Genomic DNA, 16,113 nt, shown 5'->3' with positions numbered 1-16,113 from the left:
TATCTACCAGTAATTGAGAAATTAAAGTGGTTCCCCCCTCACTGCCTTGCTAATAACTATGCGAACAGAAGTGTGATGTGTGATGTGTTGAGTTGAACCTGTCAATCGAGCATTCGGCTCGTTGTCAGTCGCCACTCATAATTAGCGCCCACCACGCATTTCCAGATTTATTTTATCTTTCCTTTGTGTGTTCCACACTTCCACCCAGAGCCGCCAGTTCCATCGCTCACTGCTCAGCACTTCTGACTTCACCGTGCGTATCAGCGACTGATTCTTCAACCCTAGCACAAAAGGTGTCAGACGCAGACAGATCAAAGATGATTTGGCAGGATGCAGACCTATAATGGATCAGCTAAATCTGTAGAGTTTGGTACTCCACTTCATTCAGGATTAAAAGCAATGTACATGGATGAGGGTCAGAAGACCCAGATATACAGAATGCAGATATTGGAGCGAGACAGGTTAGCCAAACAAACAGTGGTATTATACCCATCACATTCATAACCATAAGTGAAGATCGAAGAGAACTATTTTTTACCGTCAGGTACAATTTTGCATAAAAAAGTTTGTACGTACACTACTTAAAAAGCTTTTCTCCAGAGTACAGACAGCTAAAACGAATATGCAGAAGAGGTTTACGCCACCACACCCTAGAAATGCATTTTCCAGAGACAGGTGTCTTGAGCTACGGCATCTGGAAATGCATCAGTTCCAAGATGTTCAAAGATTTTGATTTTAGAACACTGATCGTATCAGTGTTTTCCTCGGTGAGAAGATATCGTTAGCTCGTCTTATTGCAGCGAAAGACTGCGTTTTGGTGTTCATTTCCATCCATCTTGTGTTTGTGCCTACCTCGCATGTCAAAGCTTCTAGATGGAAACAAGTCAACCATGACGTATGGAATTGAATGACTCGCTGGCAGTTCTTCACATGATCTGTTTGTATTACCACGTGATAATGGCCTCCATCAAATCAAAGCACGTGGCTACAGCAAGCGCTACAAGAATCAGCTACCAGTCGTGGTAACAAATTAATGATCATCATCATAACTACGAGATCTGTACAAAAGAATTGAGATGCACAACTCTTCTTGTAAAATGAATTTTGTACATATGGTTAACCTTCTAGTCTACCAACCGTGCCTTCCTCCATGTGTTTACATCTGACACTTTCTCTACCAATCAGTTGAAATATGCACAGCAAATCATCGACTTTAAGGATTATATTGCATGCTTCTAAACAACCAGGTGGTGGAGAACCAAACCTTACATCTTGGATCTCTTACTTCTTCATAAGAAAGCTCTCCTTGAGAACCTCAGCTGCGAATATTAGTAGTTCCACCATCTCCATGCCCGCAGAAGAAAGAGGGTCTGCTTTCTCAGACTTTGATTTTGGTGAATCAGATGGATCGCAGAGAGCTTCATAGGTAATTGCATCTGATGAATCCCCAGACCAGCTTACCGGAAGAACCACACTAAGAGCTGTTTTCATAAGGTTTGCTTCGGTTATAAGACTGTTCAAATCTTGAAATGTACTCTCCAAAGAACTAGCTGATTTGACATCATCATAGGCCTGGTAAATGTGATTGTTAGCCTCAGAGCAAGTAGTATGCTAGCATGTATCAACATATTACTCAATAACCTAGCAATGCAGCCAAAAGTCCTGCGGAAGGACTGGTATCAATGCCATAGCATCCGAAGTTTCTAAATTAACGTTCCAAGCAAAATATAGATTGATACAGGTTGCGCCCAGTAATTGTATGGAAAGGCTGCCCTATTTAAGTGTTTAAGAGCCTTTTACAATACAATGAAGTATTGTGGTACCTTCAGTAAGAATTGTTTTGTTTTTTATGAACTAAGATTACATGCATGGCAGTATGGCAACAAAACACATTCATAAGATCGAGTATAAATGGTGTAGCTTGATCATAATTGCTAAATATCAGGTATCTGCCTACTTGCATCTCCATTCTACCCCACCAATCTATATATTTTTGGAAATGCATTTTGTTAGTCAACTTCAAGGGCTAAGAAAAACGAAGATTAATGTGCATGAAGGCATCTCAGTTTATCAGTGCATACAGTCGTCTGCATCAATTAACATGCCTTTCCCTCTAGGGAAAAGATAATTAATCACATTAAACCATTGGGATGCAACTGCAACTTCTGGGAGAGGGGAAAATTTAACACTCCATTCACACTAATCACACCTTAAATATACAACTATATACTCCATTCACTACTGCAATATATACTTGTGCAAGAGAAGAGCTCCATTCATCGGCCAAATATAGGCCAACCCTAGAGTTGTTCAGAGTTGGAACTTTGGACTATAAATATGACACACTTGAACCTAGACTAATATGACGTCACTTGACGACCAATGTGCCCTTCAGTTTGAGAATGTCTGCTAGATAATGCCAGTGACAGATGGGGCAGCTCTGGTGACAGGTGAAGCACCAACGGCACTCTCAAAATGGGTCAGTTACAACCAGCGTTTACATAGTCATAAATACCATAGCAACACTTGGCTTAAAACTCAGCCATAGTTCAGGATGAAGCTTAGGCAAAATGACCTACATGAAAATGAGCAGATGGTCACTCTAGTGGAACACATGGGCCGTAAGCCTGGTAGGTTAAGTTGAGCTGCTAGTAAAATAGGATCAGCTGGCACAAGGGAGGCAGAAAAAGGCACAATGACCCATCTCCTCTATAAGATATGGGGAGCAAGGACCTCAGCCACAGTAGGAAATTCCTCAGAGTAGTCACTTTGGCAAACCTGGTAACCTACCAGAAGATTTGACAGAGACAACTGAATGGTATGGTAAACCCAAGCTTCATCAGTGAGGGATAAAGTGCAATGAGCTGAGAACATTGGAAGAGCAGAGAACTGATAACCACCAAAACACAATAACGATGAGGTCAGACACAGAGAGAGGACGTCTATTCTTGGTGCTTACATGGGCCAACCCTACACATAGTTGGACCTATACACATGCTAAACCACAGATAATAAGGGACCATCTATGTCAAAAATAAAGATAGTAACAGGCCATTAGAATATGCAGATTCCATCAACATATGCAAACTATAGTCTCAACAAAAAACATATGCAAACTATATAGTACCAAAGGTCTAGCACTATGGCTTAAACTTATCATTTGCTGATGCATACTTTCAGGAAATTACAAAGCAATAAGGAGAAATGCATCGGTGCCATTTGCAGCTAGATAACATGGAAGCCATACTCAGTTATATGTATTATGTAAATGCTATGGATATCGCCACAGAAAACTTCAACAAATTATTCGCTTAATAATTTGGTTTATGCCATATTTGTGATTTATCTTAAAAATCACCTAGTAGGGGGAAGCAATCAGTTATGACTGCACCAAATGCATATTTTCACTTCCAGTCCGTGCTTCTTCCACAGTTAATAGAAGGATAAAGTAACACTGCCCAAAGGGGACACTGATCCTTCAGAGTTCAGAAACAGAAACAGATAGGCCCATTGTTGTGACCGGCTGTATCATAGTGCGACAGATGAATGCAAACATTGAGAAAGCAAACTTCCAAACTTGAGATAGCTATTTTTTTCTAGCAAACAAATAAACTGCAGATCCACTGACAAATATTATGCATTAATCATGCATTGTTTTTCAAAACTACTCTTCCCCTCATAATAAAAACCTACATCTGTCAGTTCAAAGATAATCATGCATTGTTTTTCAAAACTTCTCTTCTTCTCATAGTAAAAAGCTGCAACTGTCAATTCAAAGATCATACCTTCAAAAGCACAATATGCAGTCTATGCACTGAAGAAGTTAGACGTTCCACAGTACCAACACCTTCAAGAAGAGTAGCATTTTCAACTCTTAACCTGCAATGCAGTCACATGAAATAAAACAACCAATGTAGAAATATATATTGCTTGAATAGAGAAGTTTCTGTTACTAAGTTTCCATCACATCTAAATAATCAAAGAGAAACAAACTCGGCCGGTGGGGGAAGGACCGCCACCCCCATGGTATTTCACTAAGAGCTCAACCGAAGGACCCTCATACAGGGGGACGCCTCCCCCTATGGTTTGGGCCTTAACACATGCTTTGAGCCCACCTCAGTACCAGCCCCTTACATGAGAGCATGCCCACCACAAAGTCGGTTCACCCATGCCGACTAGGGAACCAGTGAGTAACCCTTTTTTACCTAGCCTGAAATTCACTTCCAAGGGGATTCGAACCTAGGACCTGGGGTGCTACTAAGGTCACTGCAACCACTAGGCTGCATGCCCCTTCACAATCAAAGAGAAACAAACAAAACAGAACATGAGTTCTTTCACCAATGTTTATCCCTTTTAGTTTCTGATAACATTTTGCGATGCATCTACATGTTCCAATCATTGTACTTCTAACAGTAATAATTTCAGTCTGAAGCTTTGGACATATTAAGGGAGAATGTTGGAGTTGCAGCAGCAAGAGGATGAACAATGGGAAGCACAAAGCTATCACATGTATGTTTCTGAAGCTCAAGCTTGCTTCCTTTGTTTGCATATAGGCAATATATATGATATGTGTATTCTGTTTGTAAACCGACCTTTACTTGTACAGCTGCTATGCAGTCTAGACAAAACCAAAATTGACTACTTCTACTCGCTGTCAGAGACAGCTACTAGCCTTACTAAGAAATGGATAACCAACCTATACCAATTCTAGAAGCTAAACAAAAGACAATCACAAGGATTCTACTAACAGAGAAAATGAAAAGGGAAAAGAAAAAGGGAACACTTTTAGGGCCTGTTTAGTTAGGGGACAATGGGATCAATTCTTAGGATTTACTCGAATTTGAACTGAATCCTTAAAATTCCTAGAGCAATCTCCCTATTGCAAACAGGCATTTAGGAAAAAAAAATCTTAAGTCCTTGGCCCGAATAAGAAGCAACATCTGGATGTAATCAATTTTTTAACCTTGAAACAATGCCAGCTGTTTGAAAATTATATGAGTATCTCTCTAAAAAAACTTTTACAATTTTTACTCGATTTTACAAACAAATCAATAATAGTTTTATGGGACTTGGTATTTTCTCCAATGTACTAGCTTATTAATGAATGGTAAGGCCATTAAACATACAGGAAACAGTATAAAGTAGAACGATTTATCTCTGTCAAAAACCTTGCAATATCCATTAAGTGCTCTTTGCAAACTGATTGATCATTTCCATCAGAGCTCCCATGTCCAATATTACTGTTTCTCATCCAGTGCCTTAAAGATGTCCTCTTCAGCATATTTTTCAGCATCCCTTGTTGATCATGCCCAGGAATGACTTTTGATGAATCCCCAGAACCATGACCTTCCTTCATAGCAGAGCTGCTGACAAAGGTAATACAGTTATAATAATAGCATATATACTTGGAACCCCACAGAATATTTATTAAATATGTACATGTTAGCTTCTGATGCAGACATAGGTGCCACGCCTGTACCAGACACCGAATCGGAGACAGGAATGGTTCTGGCTCAACAATCCATCTCAACTAAAGGAACTACAGATCAACCAAATTTGATGCAATATAAATATGGTTTACACTTTTTTTTTTTGCTCCAAGAGTCTCTTTTTAGTATGTTACTTCGTACGAGGGCGCTTCATAAAAATCAAGCCTTTTTATAATGATAATGCTGTGACCATGTTACAGAAACTCACCCCTTTATTCACTAAAAAACCTTACCCCCAATCCCCCATTAACAATGAAATTAGTTTATTATGATAACTTACTGCAGAAAATACTTACCCCTTTAATTGCAGATATTCTTCTTTCACTTTTGCTAATTCCATCAGGACCTTCACCTTTTCATCTTTGACCTGAATACAAAAGGTGAAACTAGTCAAGAGACATATCCATCCAACATTACAATAGTGCTGATGTGCAACAGATACTTTTTTTTTAAAGCTATACAGCAGAGGAGACCCCCACTGTGATGTGCAACAGATACTCAATACCTACAAACATGTGGATTGTGGAGTACTAAGGGAGTAGAACACAACAAACTATTAGCAAACCAACAGTAGAAGCAGTTTAGTTAGTCTAGTTCAATTGATGAATTTCACCAAGAAAAACCAAGTTAAACAATAATTCAAGTCAATTCGGTACATAGTTTCGAAAATAACCATATGGTTCAGTTTTCCTCTTTCAACAGCTGGGACCGAAGGTATACAAAAAAAGTAACGGTATGAAGTACTAACTTCGTGACAATGTCAAACGTGAATGCACCACCCTTATACAATTTAGAACACTCTTAACATTCAAAATATGTGCATTGTAATTGAAAAATACTGCAAAATAGAAAGTGAATAGGAACTACCTGAGATAAGTTCTTCTGAAGATCCTCAATAACAATTTGGTCTTTCTGTTTTTCTAATAGGTATCTTTCTTGTTCCTGTGAGAAGAGCATAAGTGCTTCCATCTGTAAACCACAGCATTATAACATGAGATTATTCAATCTAAAGAAATAAAAACGCTCACCAGAAATTAAAGAACAAAATCTGAAAAATGTTAAGCAGGCCTATCACAGATCAACTCACAAAGACCAAAAGAAAAAAAAAACTAGAGTGAAGCTGTACCTTCTCCTGTAAGGCTTGTGCAAGTGCTTTAGATTCATCAAATGATATGGAATTGGAATCGGCAGGAAAATCACTCTGCATCATATGCAACCAGAATGAACTGTAATTATATATATCAGAAGAAGCGTTTCTCAAAAAAAACAAGAAGGAAAGAACACATTATGTAAGGTATATATCAGAACCCTCATCCCACAATAGGAAAAGCAGTTCCATATAATTTCAATCCTCAAAACACTAGCGAAATATTTCACAGCAAAGGATAAACACAATTCAAATCTTCATCCACTTTCTTTCTGTTATGAATAGCACTTGTATTCAATATGGGGGCTCTAGGCCCAAATATATACATGTACAGGTATTAGGAAATATGCACAAAACCCCTTATACAACGGGGAAAATACAAGAATACATATACATCTAACACTTTCTTCATGTGCCCATCATGTCAAGTGAGCTTACAACTTGCTTCCAAAAAATCCACACAACATATGCAACTTTGTCATAACTGATGTGGTCAGCTAATGAATTGTTTAATTCAACACAATTGCAGTAAAGGACATTCAGATTATACTACTTTCACAATTAGGTCCAAAACTTTAAAATATTCAAAGCCATCCCTAAAAACATGCATTTGTTCCACAAAATTTGAAATATTTTTAGCACCTTAATCCATCCATTGATTAAGCATAATGAACTGAATCACCTTGACAGATAGATCCCACTGCTAAAGTGGTGTTTCATCTTGATATAGTTTTCAGTTAATTTGATTTGACTAGAAAATATGTCTTCAAAGATCTCATCAGTTATCAGTTTTTTGAAGAGCTAGCATCTCATGATGCTAAGACATGCCATTTTCCATGCATTTGCTCCAATTAGAGCAATAGTGTGATGGTAGTGACTGTCAAATACATTTAAAGGGGTACATTCAGTTTTCTAACTTTTAGTGATTTAAAGCTCATGACTAAGAGAAAAATTGATTATGACATATAGAGTAATTTGTCAATGTCCTCAGAAAGTATGTTTCGGTAGCATATAAGCATAAAAAGAGGCTCAGCATAAATGTACAGGGAAAAGAAAGCAAACGGTTTACATGAACAAACCTTAGGGCTTGTGCCAGTGCTAGGACTGATATCTGTAGTAACATGAACATCTTTACAACTGTTGTCACAACATTGCTTCTCGTCGACAGGGTGTTCACTAGCTTCAGTGTTGATGCAAATTTCACTTAGCTTATCTTGAATTTCTGCAACAACTTCGCTCAGCCATGAGGATTCTTCTTCCAATGTTTTCATGATTTCAGCCCTTTGATATTTGTGGAACTTTTGAAGTTCTGACAATCCATTTCTCAGAAATCCATCATACAGTGCCTGTACTCCAAAGGAAACTGTACAAGTTAAAGAAGTTATGAGAAAGAACAATTTAATACTTCACAACTGCACCTGTCTCTTCTCTAATATCCTTGCATTTCTTTGCAAATGTTGTTCAATTTCAAGGCCCTGCACAACCAAAGTTAATAGTTTTCAGCGAAGGAAAAAAAAAAGATTCTCTGTTACACCCAAACTTGTCTTACCATCCTCAGATTGCTTTGAAGCTTCGCCATTTTAGCTTTAAGTGACTCTTTCTCCTCTTCTTGAGATGCCTACCACAAAAAAGAAATGTTAAATATATTAAAGGGAAAATCTCCTGTGCAAATTAATCAGTAGTATGCAAACCACTTTGGTTAGCACTGGATCAACTTGAAAAACTGTCAAAGTTGCCAAAAATTTAAAAGTACCAGTATAGCAGTACTTTAGAACAAATTACTGATTAGAGTCTGTCAATCATGTTGTATTCCTGCAAGTACATGGCACAATTTGGCCAAAGAGGACATGGCAATCTGAATTGACTAGGACTTAGCTGGAGGACACATGGGAGGTTCAAACTAAATTTATAAGTATCATCAGTAACACCATAGTTTGTATCCATGTATGGAGCAGTATACTGCATGAGAATCTGGATCGTAACTGCGTAAGTCCTTTTGAAATAGCTAGCAGCAAAGTTTCATCATTCAGGTTACCAGAATAAGATTAAACAACAATGCAATATGATGTTTAGTGTCACAGATAATATGCATCATGCAAGACAAGTGAAAGTGTTTAAAATAACACAACTGAATAAGAATTAATCTTTACAACGGATAAAGGGCTTAAGGATTACAATGTACTTCAAAGTTGAGGTTCCACCATCGGAGCTAAAACTCCAATTATCAGCAGAATCATCCAGAAGGATTGAACACTTCTCTTCAAAAGTAATGTTTGAAGGACATTCACAGTCTCTGCAACGAAGGTCATAGAATTTTAAAATAACCTGAAAGAGAATCAAATATCACCTTCTGACTGGAAAAGGGCTATAGAAAATTACAACGGACTGTAAGGAACATAACAGAAAATAAACAACCACGTAGACGAAATACATAGGTAAAGGATTTCTTATACAGTCAGAAGTTCATTAAGATCACAATAATTCGAAGCATATTTAGATAGATACAGTGCGGACACAGCAATGTTGGAGTTTTCATAAATATACCAAATTAAAAAAAAGTATATAATATATAGTTCAAACTTTGTATACTTCCAACAGGATCTACTATAATATAGACACTAGTAACATTATATGATTATGATTTATGAAAACTACTGTTTGAGCCAAATCTACTCATACCATTTGTAGATGTTCAATCTCTATGTACACAAACTAATTGATGATCAAAACGTTGATATGTTGGTTCCATGTAACCCATAACGTCACTCTTTTGTGACTGGAGGGAGTAATAACTAAACATTAGGAACTTAAACTAGATTGCAGAGTTCCATCAATGCAGAATGATAGGTGACATTACACAAATTCCTACTGATCGTGATAGCAATCCATAAAATTACTTACTTTCAAGGAAGATTCTGTCTGTGCCTCCAGTTCTGTCAGTTTCCTCTGCAAGTCATCGTTTAAGTGTTTCTGATTGTCAATTGCAGATTGATATTCTCTCTTCCTGCCAATCAGTAACTATCATGATACATTGTACCCTTAACTAAAAGACAAAGTGCCAAATACAGGATAAACAAGAACAGGATTTAAAAGATCATGTTAGCATACCGTTGTAGATTGCCGAATGTTAAATGCTAAAAAAAACTAGAAAAGACAGCAAATAAGCCATCGTGTTTCGGTTCAAAAAAGCACAATATCTATTCTTTTCAATAGAGTTGCAGGTTTATTCCGTGTGTACTCTGCCACTGAAACCTTACTGGTGCATTCATCCACCGGAGAAGTAGGTGAAAGTAAAGATTCAAATATTGCCATCTTATAAAATCCACTCAACCTGTATGAGTAAGGTCCTCTAGTCCATGCAACTAAGTTAAAGAAACAAATCTTGCATATAAGTGAACAGTTATGTGACAAACCTTTCCTCAAAGTCAGCAAACTTTTTCAACACTGCTTCCTCCCGCTCTTTCGCTTTCTCACACTAGAAATTTCAAATGAATGAAATATGATTCCCGAATCCCAACAGAAAACAAAAGTCATGCACACAGCATTAACATTTGGCTTATTAAGTAAACTAGAAAGAACCTCCATTAATGAACTGTCCCGTTCAGCAAATGCTTGAGCAACACTGCTCTGGAAAAACCTTACTTGCTTTTCTAGATCCTTGTTCTGCATTGGTATTACAGGAAAGAATGTCATCTCATTAATAAGCCAGAATATATGTGCAAGGAATCTCAAGCGAATGCATAAACCATTTTAATTGCTAATTTGCTAATTCCAAAAAAAAAAATCTCAATTTTTACATAAGAAAACTATGGTTCTGCTATCAATCTCATTACAATTTACTAGTGCTCGCTCGTAGACAAGCCCCATTCCTTCCCAAAAGAAAACCAAGCAAGATTAAGCATGTCTACAATGTTGAAATTTGATTTAAAAATTTTCAATAAGTAGATTCTGGATAAGGACAAGCATTTCCTTTGTGTTCTTCACATTGCTCCATTACCTTCTGCTTTAATAAATCTCTCCCTACTCAAATTCTTTATCCAACAATATTGACTCTTAGTGACTTCCTTAGACACCATTGAAATGAACAATTTTGAGCCTATGCACTGCAGGAGCTGCTCCTCTGGTTGCTTCTGCCGGAGTAGGTCTAGTTTCTTGGTCGTGGTCGTGTGTTTTGATTTTGTGGTGAGACTGTAAACTTTTAGTTGTATTGGAGAATAGACTCGTGAGCTCTCCCTTGTTGTTTCTTCATTCTTAATGAAATAACACGCAGCTTTCCTGCGTCGTTCAAGAAAAAATTAAAAGTTTTCCATTGTATGCCCTATTTTACTGTTGACCTCACACTAATGATTCAATAGTACAATTACCCCCTTCTATCAAAACATTTTGTTATATTTTTGCACTCTAGATGTGTGGGGCTTAAAAAGTTTCTCAAACTAGCAGAAAACTTCCTGCCATTTTATTAAGGAGTAAAAAAAACAAAACAAAGTCTAGCGCCAGACCCCACAAAAACCATTAGAACCAAAAGGAGACAAAAGGACCAAACAGGTCTAAAATGCAAGGACACCACAAACCTAGAACACGAGATCATGGCCAACTGCAGACATACTACCTAGTAGCCCTGCAAGACCCTTAGTGCCTGCCATGACCTGGAGACCTTTATTGCCTTGTTATTTAATACCACTCCATCCAATAAACCCTTATTTCTTCACAGCTCAAATGATTGCATGACATTCACTCCCTTCACAAGCTGCACGGGGTTACATAAAGCCCTCTGCATATGCTGCTCCATGGCAGGCTCTCCCTCCTCTCCATGCCACTCAAAACACATTATTGTTTTCCCTACCTGTAATCATGGTAGCAAGGTTTATGTCCTCGACATCACTGGGAAACTAAGGTGTATGTGCGAAAGAGGTACGAGCGTCCCTATCTCAATTTAGTGGCCCCATTCCCTGAACCACAGAGCTATGGTATACAAATCAAACACTTCTAACTCCAGGCAGGTTCAAGCATAAGCACATCATATCTACCAGTAGCCCATGCTCATTTTTACAATGAATGAATCCACTAGATTAGTATCACTTATTGTTTCTGAATCTTGCATTTCCGATGGAGAAACTGTGTTTGTTCTCAGCAAATGACATGAACCAGTAAGGAGAGTTGGCCAAGATCGAGATGGAGAAAATGACATTCCACTGGGAAGACCTACTCACTCTATGGGGCAAAAGTGTCATTTCGCATACTATCTAGGGGAGAAAAACAAAAGAAGTGGAAAAAAAATGCTGGCAGGAGCCAATGGTATGGTAACAAGACCTTTCAGTGGCAATGAAGTGTAACTGTGTGATTTCTTTACTGTAATAATGTAGAGGTGGATTCAAAGGCATAGTAACAAAGCTGTGATTTTTTATTGTCACTAAACAAATTTTCTTTGTAATTACATGCCCACACCCTACTACTCTTTGCACATATAGATAATGAGAGAGGACGAGATTAAAATCACACCCAAAAGCTACAGTTTATACAACACAAAATAGCCAATGTTTATTTGAGACAAAGTAGGAAACCTTTGATAGCTCAGCACCATGTAACTCAGCAAGCTGGCTCTGAAATTTCAGTAAACCACAGAATGAGAAAACAGAAAAAATAAAGGCAGCTATAAACAATAGTACAGAGAGAGAAGTAGCACACCTTAACTCGATAAGCTTCAGCAAGCTCCTCTTGTAAATTTTGATTCTCTCTTAAGCAACCATTTAACTTCTTCTGGAGGTTCTCAACATCCTGTTCCAAAGCTGCAGTCCTGAACAATTACAACAAAAATATTGCTTTTTTGCACTACACTGAATAAAAGTGAAATGTTAAAATTAGATATGGAAACACCTCTGAGAAAGCATTCGAGTTGCAACTGAAACATAACCAGGCCCAGTTTGTTGCATACATAATTGTTCAATATCTTTTCTGAGTTCATCACGTTCTGCAAACAAAGTATCTATCAGCACATGCCTGTGCCACAAGAAGATATATAATGATAAAATCATGAAACGAAAAGATTCTTAAACAACTAGTAAACATGACTACATGAGCCATTTTCAGAGGGAAAAAAATAGTTTACATTGCTCCTTTCATTTGAGGGGGCAACAGTGTGAAGAAATTAGCCCTGGCAAGTTAAAAGTGCTAACCATTGTCAACATGATACCATGCTCCCCTGAAAAGGAGATCTAACACACTACTCAAGGAAGTACATGTACAGCTACATCCCAAAAATAAGATCAGCAATCTTCTCAAAAGGTCATAGTTATATGTATTGGAATTTGCAGTGTAATGGAATGAACCAAGAACTTGGGTGTCTCATGCTATTTCAGAAATCACATACATGCTCACATACATAACCAAATAACTAGTAGTAAAAAAGTTAAATGATCAAGTTTCTCAGTGTGCCCTCCTATGATCTCACCAACTTAAATATGTCAAGGGACATAATTTCGCATTTTATAAAACCAAAGGAACTCCAGTTGGCTATCTTTTGATTCCTTTTTCTTACTAAGTATTGGTAAATGTAAATGTAAAATGATTAAATGAGGCACCTGAATTGAACTATTTCAAGAGAAAAACAACAGTACTGAAACTAATCTACAGGATGAACAGTTGATCTACAGGGAACTGCAACAATAAACACCAAAAGGTGAACTGCAATAATAAACACCAAAAAGTGAACTGCAAAAATAAACACCAAAAAAGCAGTATGATAGGATTGATTAGCGACATACTCCCTCCGTTTCAAATTGTAGGTCATTTTGGCTTTTTTAGATCCAGAGATATAATTATGCATCTAGGCATACACTATATCTAGGTGCATAGGAAAAAATATGCACCTAGAAAAGCCAAAACGATCTACAATTTGGGACGGAGGGAGTAAATACAAATAATGATTTTGTGTACCGCAGATGTGAGTGCATACCTCGCTGGAGTTCTTCAACTCGACGAGTTAAGACTTCAACAAGATCCACTTTTTCGTCCATTTCTACAGAACAAAGAAAAGGGGGTATTTTTTCTTGAACCGCCAAATGCATTTTCAAATCCTAATTATTCAAAAATATTAATAGAAATCCTATGAGGACAGAAGTCAATTAGAAAAGGCACATTCAGGTCAATACCCAGTACCCACACAAGCTAATTAGTGTTCCTTGAGGAAAGAAAAAAAAAGAGAGCAAACTAGCCCCAGAAACATGTTAAGCTATCAAGACCGCTTAGATTTGCAGCATATTCCAAGAAGGTACGGTAGAACAATACTTGGTTCTTGTGAAGAAGTTGACTTCTGAGGACAAGATCCCATGACAAAATATGATACCAGAAGCAGCATGACTAGGAAAATGGAGCTTCAGATCATACATTGTTTTAATGGGGAAGGGTCAGAGAGATGCAAATGAAAAGGAAAACTGAAATGACTAGCTAAGCACCACAAAAGACTTCAAAAGCAATCGTAATGACAGACTCAGAAGTCAGAACCTTAGGTTTAAGGGGAAAGGCCATAGAACATGTTCTAAAAAATTTAACAATTGCAATGATTACTGAAGGTGTTCTAGCAGTACAAATCATCATACAAATAAAAGTCTGTTGCCACTACAAGTAACCTTGCACTTCAAAAAACTTCATGTTTCTGCAGTCAAGAAAACTACTTTTTGCCACTTGGACAAGGCCTAGACTATTTAATGAAGTATATCAATGATAATTGACCAAGATCAGTAGCTCAGAAGTAGAACACAGAATTACCATATTGTAGCCCTTCAACACGACGTATCAATACTTCCAAAGAATTCTGTTTTTCATCCTTTTCTGTTCAGAGTCATATATACATGTGTATCACTATAGCAAGTATAACATAATTAAATAAATGTACTCAAGTAAGAAACCAAATCATATGCCACTGCAAAAAAAAGGAACGAAAGAAAGAAAATTGCTCCAATGTAATATTTTCCTTGAAAATGGCCAAATCAGATTAAGTGATGCAAAAGGTAAGTAATAGTTGGATGGTAGGTAACTTAGGAAATGAAGGAAAATTTGCTAGTTCAATTCACTAAGCCCATGAAAAAAGGCAACAGCGGAAGCAGAATTAAGGGCTAACTATTCCCAGAATTTAAGGCAGGGAAGCACCTCATGATGTGATGTTAGTGTCATGCGACTACATTCACTGCTTTGACAGGGAAGCTCCTCATGGCTATAACAGGACTATTTTGAATTGTACGAGGGAGTAATTAAGTCTAAATCACATATTTTACCCTAATTCTATAACCAAATTTATAAACAGTTGCATGCAAGAGACATGTAGAATAAGATCTTTATATCCTGACATGGATTTTTCTGCTCTATCAATTAGTACCAATGTACAATGCACTGTCTTGTGTCGTTCGTTCAAAAATATCCTGACATAGATTATGTTAAGCCTCAATGCTTTCATTATCTAGTTTGTAGTCCAACTCCAACGTGTACTTTTCGTTCTCCCATACAAACAGAGCTCTAAACCATAATCCACGACAAACACATAATAAAAATCCTTTAACCACATACAGCGAATGGGCACTCACAAACAAACTCCTCAGTAACTTTGACATTTGGCATAACAACCATTCCCATGCCCATTTCCACTACTGCTTCAGTACTGACTACCGTTTGCAGTATGGAAATGCAATTTCCCTTCACTGAAGGGATCAATTTAATCACAGATACATATAATGACATCGGTTAGGTACCTATATAACATAATATCATGTGATCTGAATGGAGCGCGGAAATAATTTTACATTGACACATGAGACAGAGCAGTCCAGTCTTTAACACAAACATCCACCAGACCACCAAGAACGAACAAACTGACACTAACACACTATCAAAGCAACAGAAGCAAGCTAGAAGGCAAACCATGGCAACTAATAACGCCGAGGACCAGAGATTACCGCGCTGTAGCTCCTCGACCCGACGAAGCAGCGCGGGGGAATCTGCAGCTTCGTCCATTCCCAGCCCACCCCAGGGGCCCTGCTTGGGCGGGGGGGGAGGGGAATTGGGACTCGGGAGCACAAATCCGCAACAAATTCGAGCGCGGGCACGCCTGAAATACAGCGAGACAAACAAAATCAACGTTGAACGCAATAAACAAACTGAAAACACGCAGGAAGATTCGATTGAGGTTGCTTGAGAATCAGGGAAGCGCGGGACAACCAAGGGGGGCAAGTCCTGGTTCCCGACGGGGAGCCGAGGTGTGCGGCCGTGCGGGCTTCGTGCTTCGGTGGAGGCGGCAGAGAAGGGTGGGGGAGGGAGGGCGGCGAGTTGGGAGGAAGGGGAAGGAAGGTGAGCGCAAGCGGAGACGACCGAGCTGTTTGATTCGCAACTTCTGGAAGGCCTTGTTTAGTTCCCAATTTGGGAGTGGCAAAATTGACATTTTGCCATAAATGCGATACTGTAGCGTTTCGTTTGTATTTGTGAATTATT

General features: G+C 38.1%; 1 protein-coding gene across 3 annotated transcripts; it reads right to left on the bottom strand.

The window, feature by feature from the left end:
* Positions 1-922: 922 nt before the first annotated feature.
* LOC101786713 (paramyosin) lies at positions 923-15,990 on the bottom strand. Of its 3 annotated transcripts, none has more exons than XM_004983863.3 (20): positions 15,844-15,989; positions 15,582-15,733; positions 14,401-14,463; positions 13,589-13,651; positions 12,511-12,604; positions 12,322-12,430; positions 12,198-12,236; positions 10,216-10,299; positions 10,050-10,111; positions 9,538-9,640; positions 8,812-8,961; positions 8,186-8,254; positions 8,055-8,111; positions 7,716-7,982; positions 6,616-6,690; positions 6,357-6,458; positions 5,786-5,856; positions 5,169-5,366; positions 3,786-3,879; positions 923-1,572 (listed from the first exon to the last, which is right to left on the bottom strand). In XM_004983863.3, exons 2-20 carry the CDS (start codon positions 15,637-15,639, stop codon positions 1,282-1,284), a joined length of 2,049 nt encoding a protein of 682 aa, XP_004983920.1. In that variant the 5' UTR covers positions 15,640-15,733; positions 15,844-15,989; the 3' UTR covers positions 923-1,281. The 3 variants fall into 3 exon arrangements, with proteins under 3 accessions (XP_004983920.1, XP_012698395.1, XP_022678822.1); XM_012842941.2 differs by having other exon boundaries at positions 5,169-5,363; XM_022823087.1 differs by lacking the exon at positions 923-1,572 and adding an exon at positions 1,608-2,889 and having other exon boundaries at positions 15,844-15,990.
* Positions 15,991-16,113: the final 123 nt, after the last annotated feature.

The sequence above is a fragment of the Setaria italica genome, chromosome IX (genome assembly GCF_000263155.2).
Source record: "Setaria italica strain Yugu1 chromosome IX, Setaria_italica_v2.0, whole genome shotgun sequence".
NCBI lineage: Eukaryota > Viridiplantae > Streptophyta > Magnoliopsida > Poales > Poaceae > Setaria > Setaria italica.
The sequence above is the reverse complement of the archived record's forward strand: the minus strand, read 5'-3'. Positions and strand labels throughout refer to the sequence as shown.

What these genes read in the sequence shown, in the direction of transcription:
- LOC101786713 (XM_004983863.3), bottom strand. Translation starts at nt 15,639, where the DNA reads ATGGACGAAGCTGCAGATTCCCCCGCGCTGCTTCGTCGGGTCGAGGAG. An exon ending in GGTCGAGGAGCTACAGCGCG is followed by an intron (nt 14,464 to 15,581) that starts GTAATCTCTGGT and finishes GACTCTGAACAG; the next exon opens with AAAAGGATGAAAAACAGAAT. An exon ending in ACTCGAATGCTTTCTCAGAG is followed by an intron (nt 12,431 to 12,510) that starts GTGTTTCCATAT and finishes GTAATTGTTCAG; the next exon opens with GACTGCAGCTTTGGAACAGG.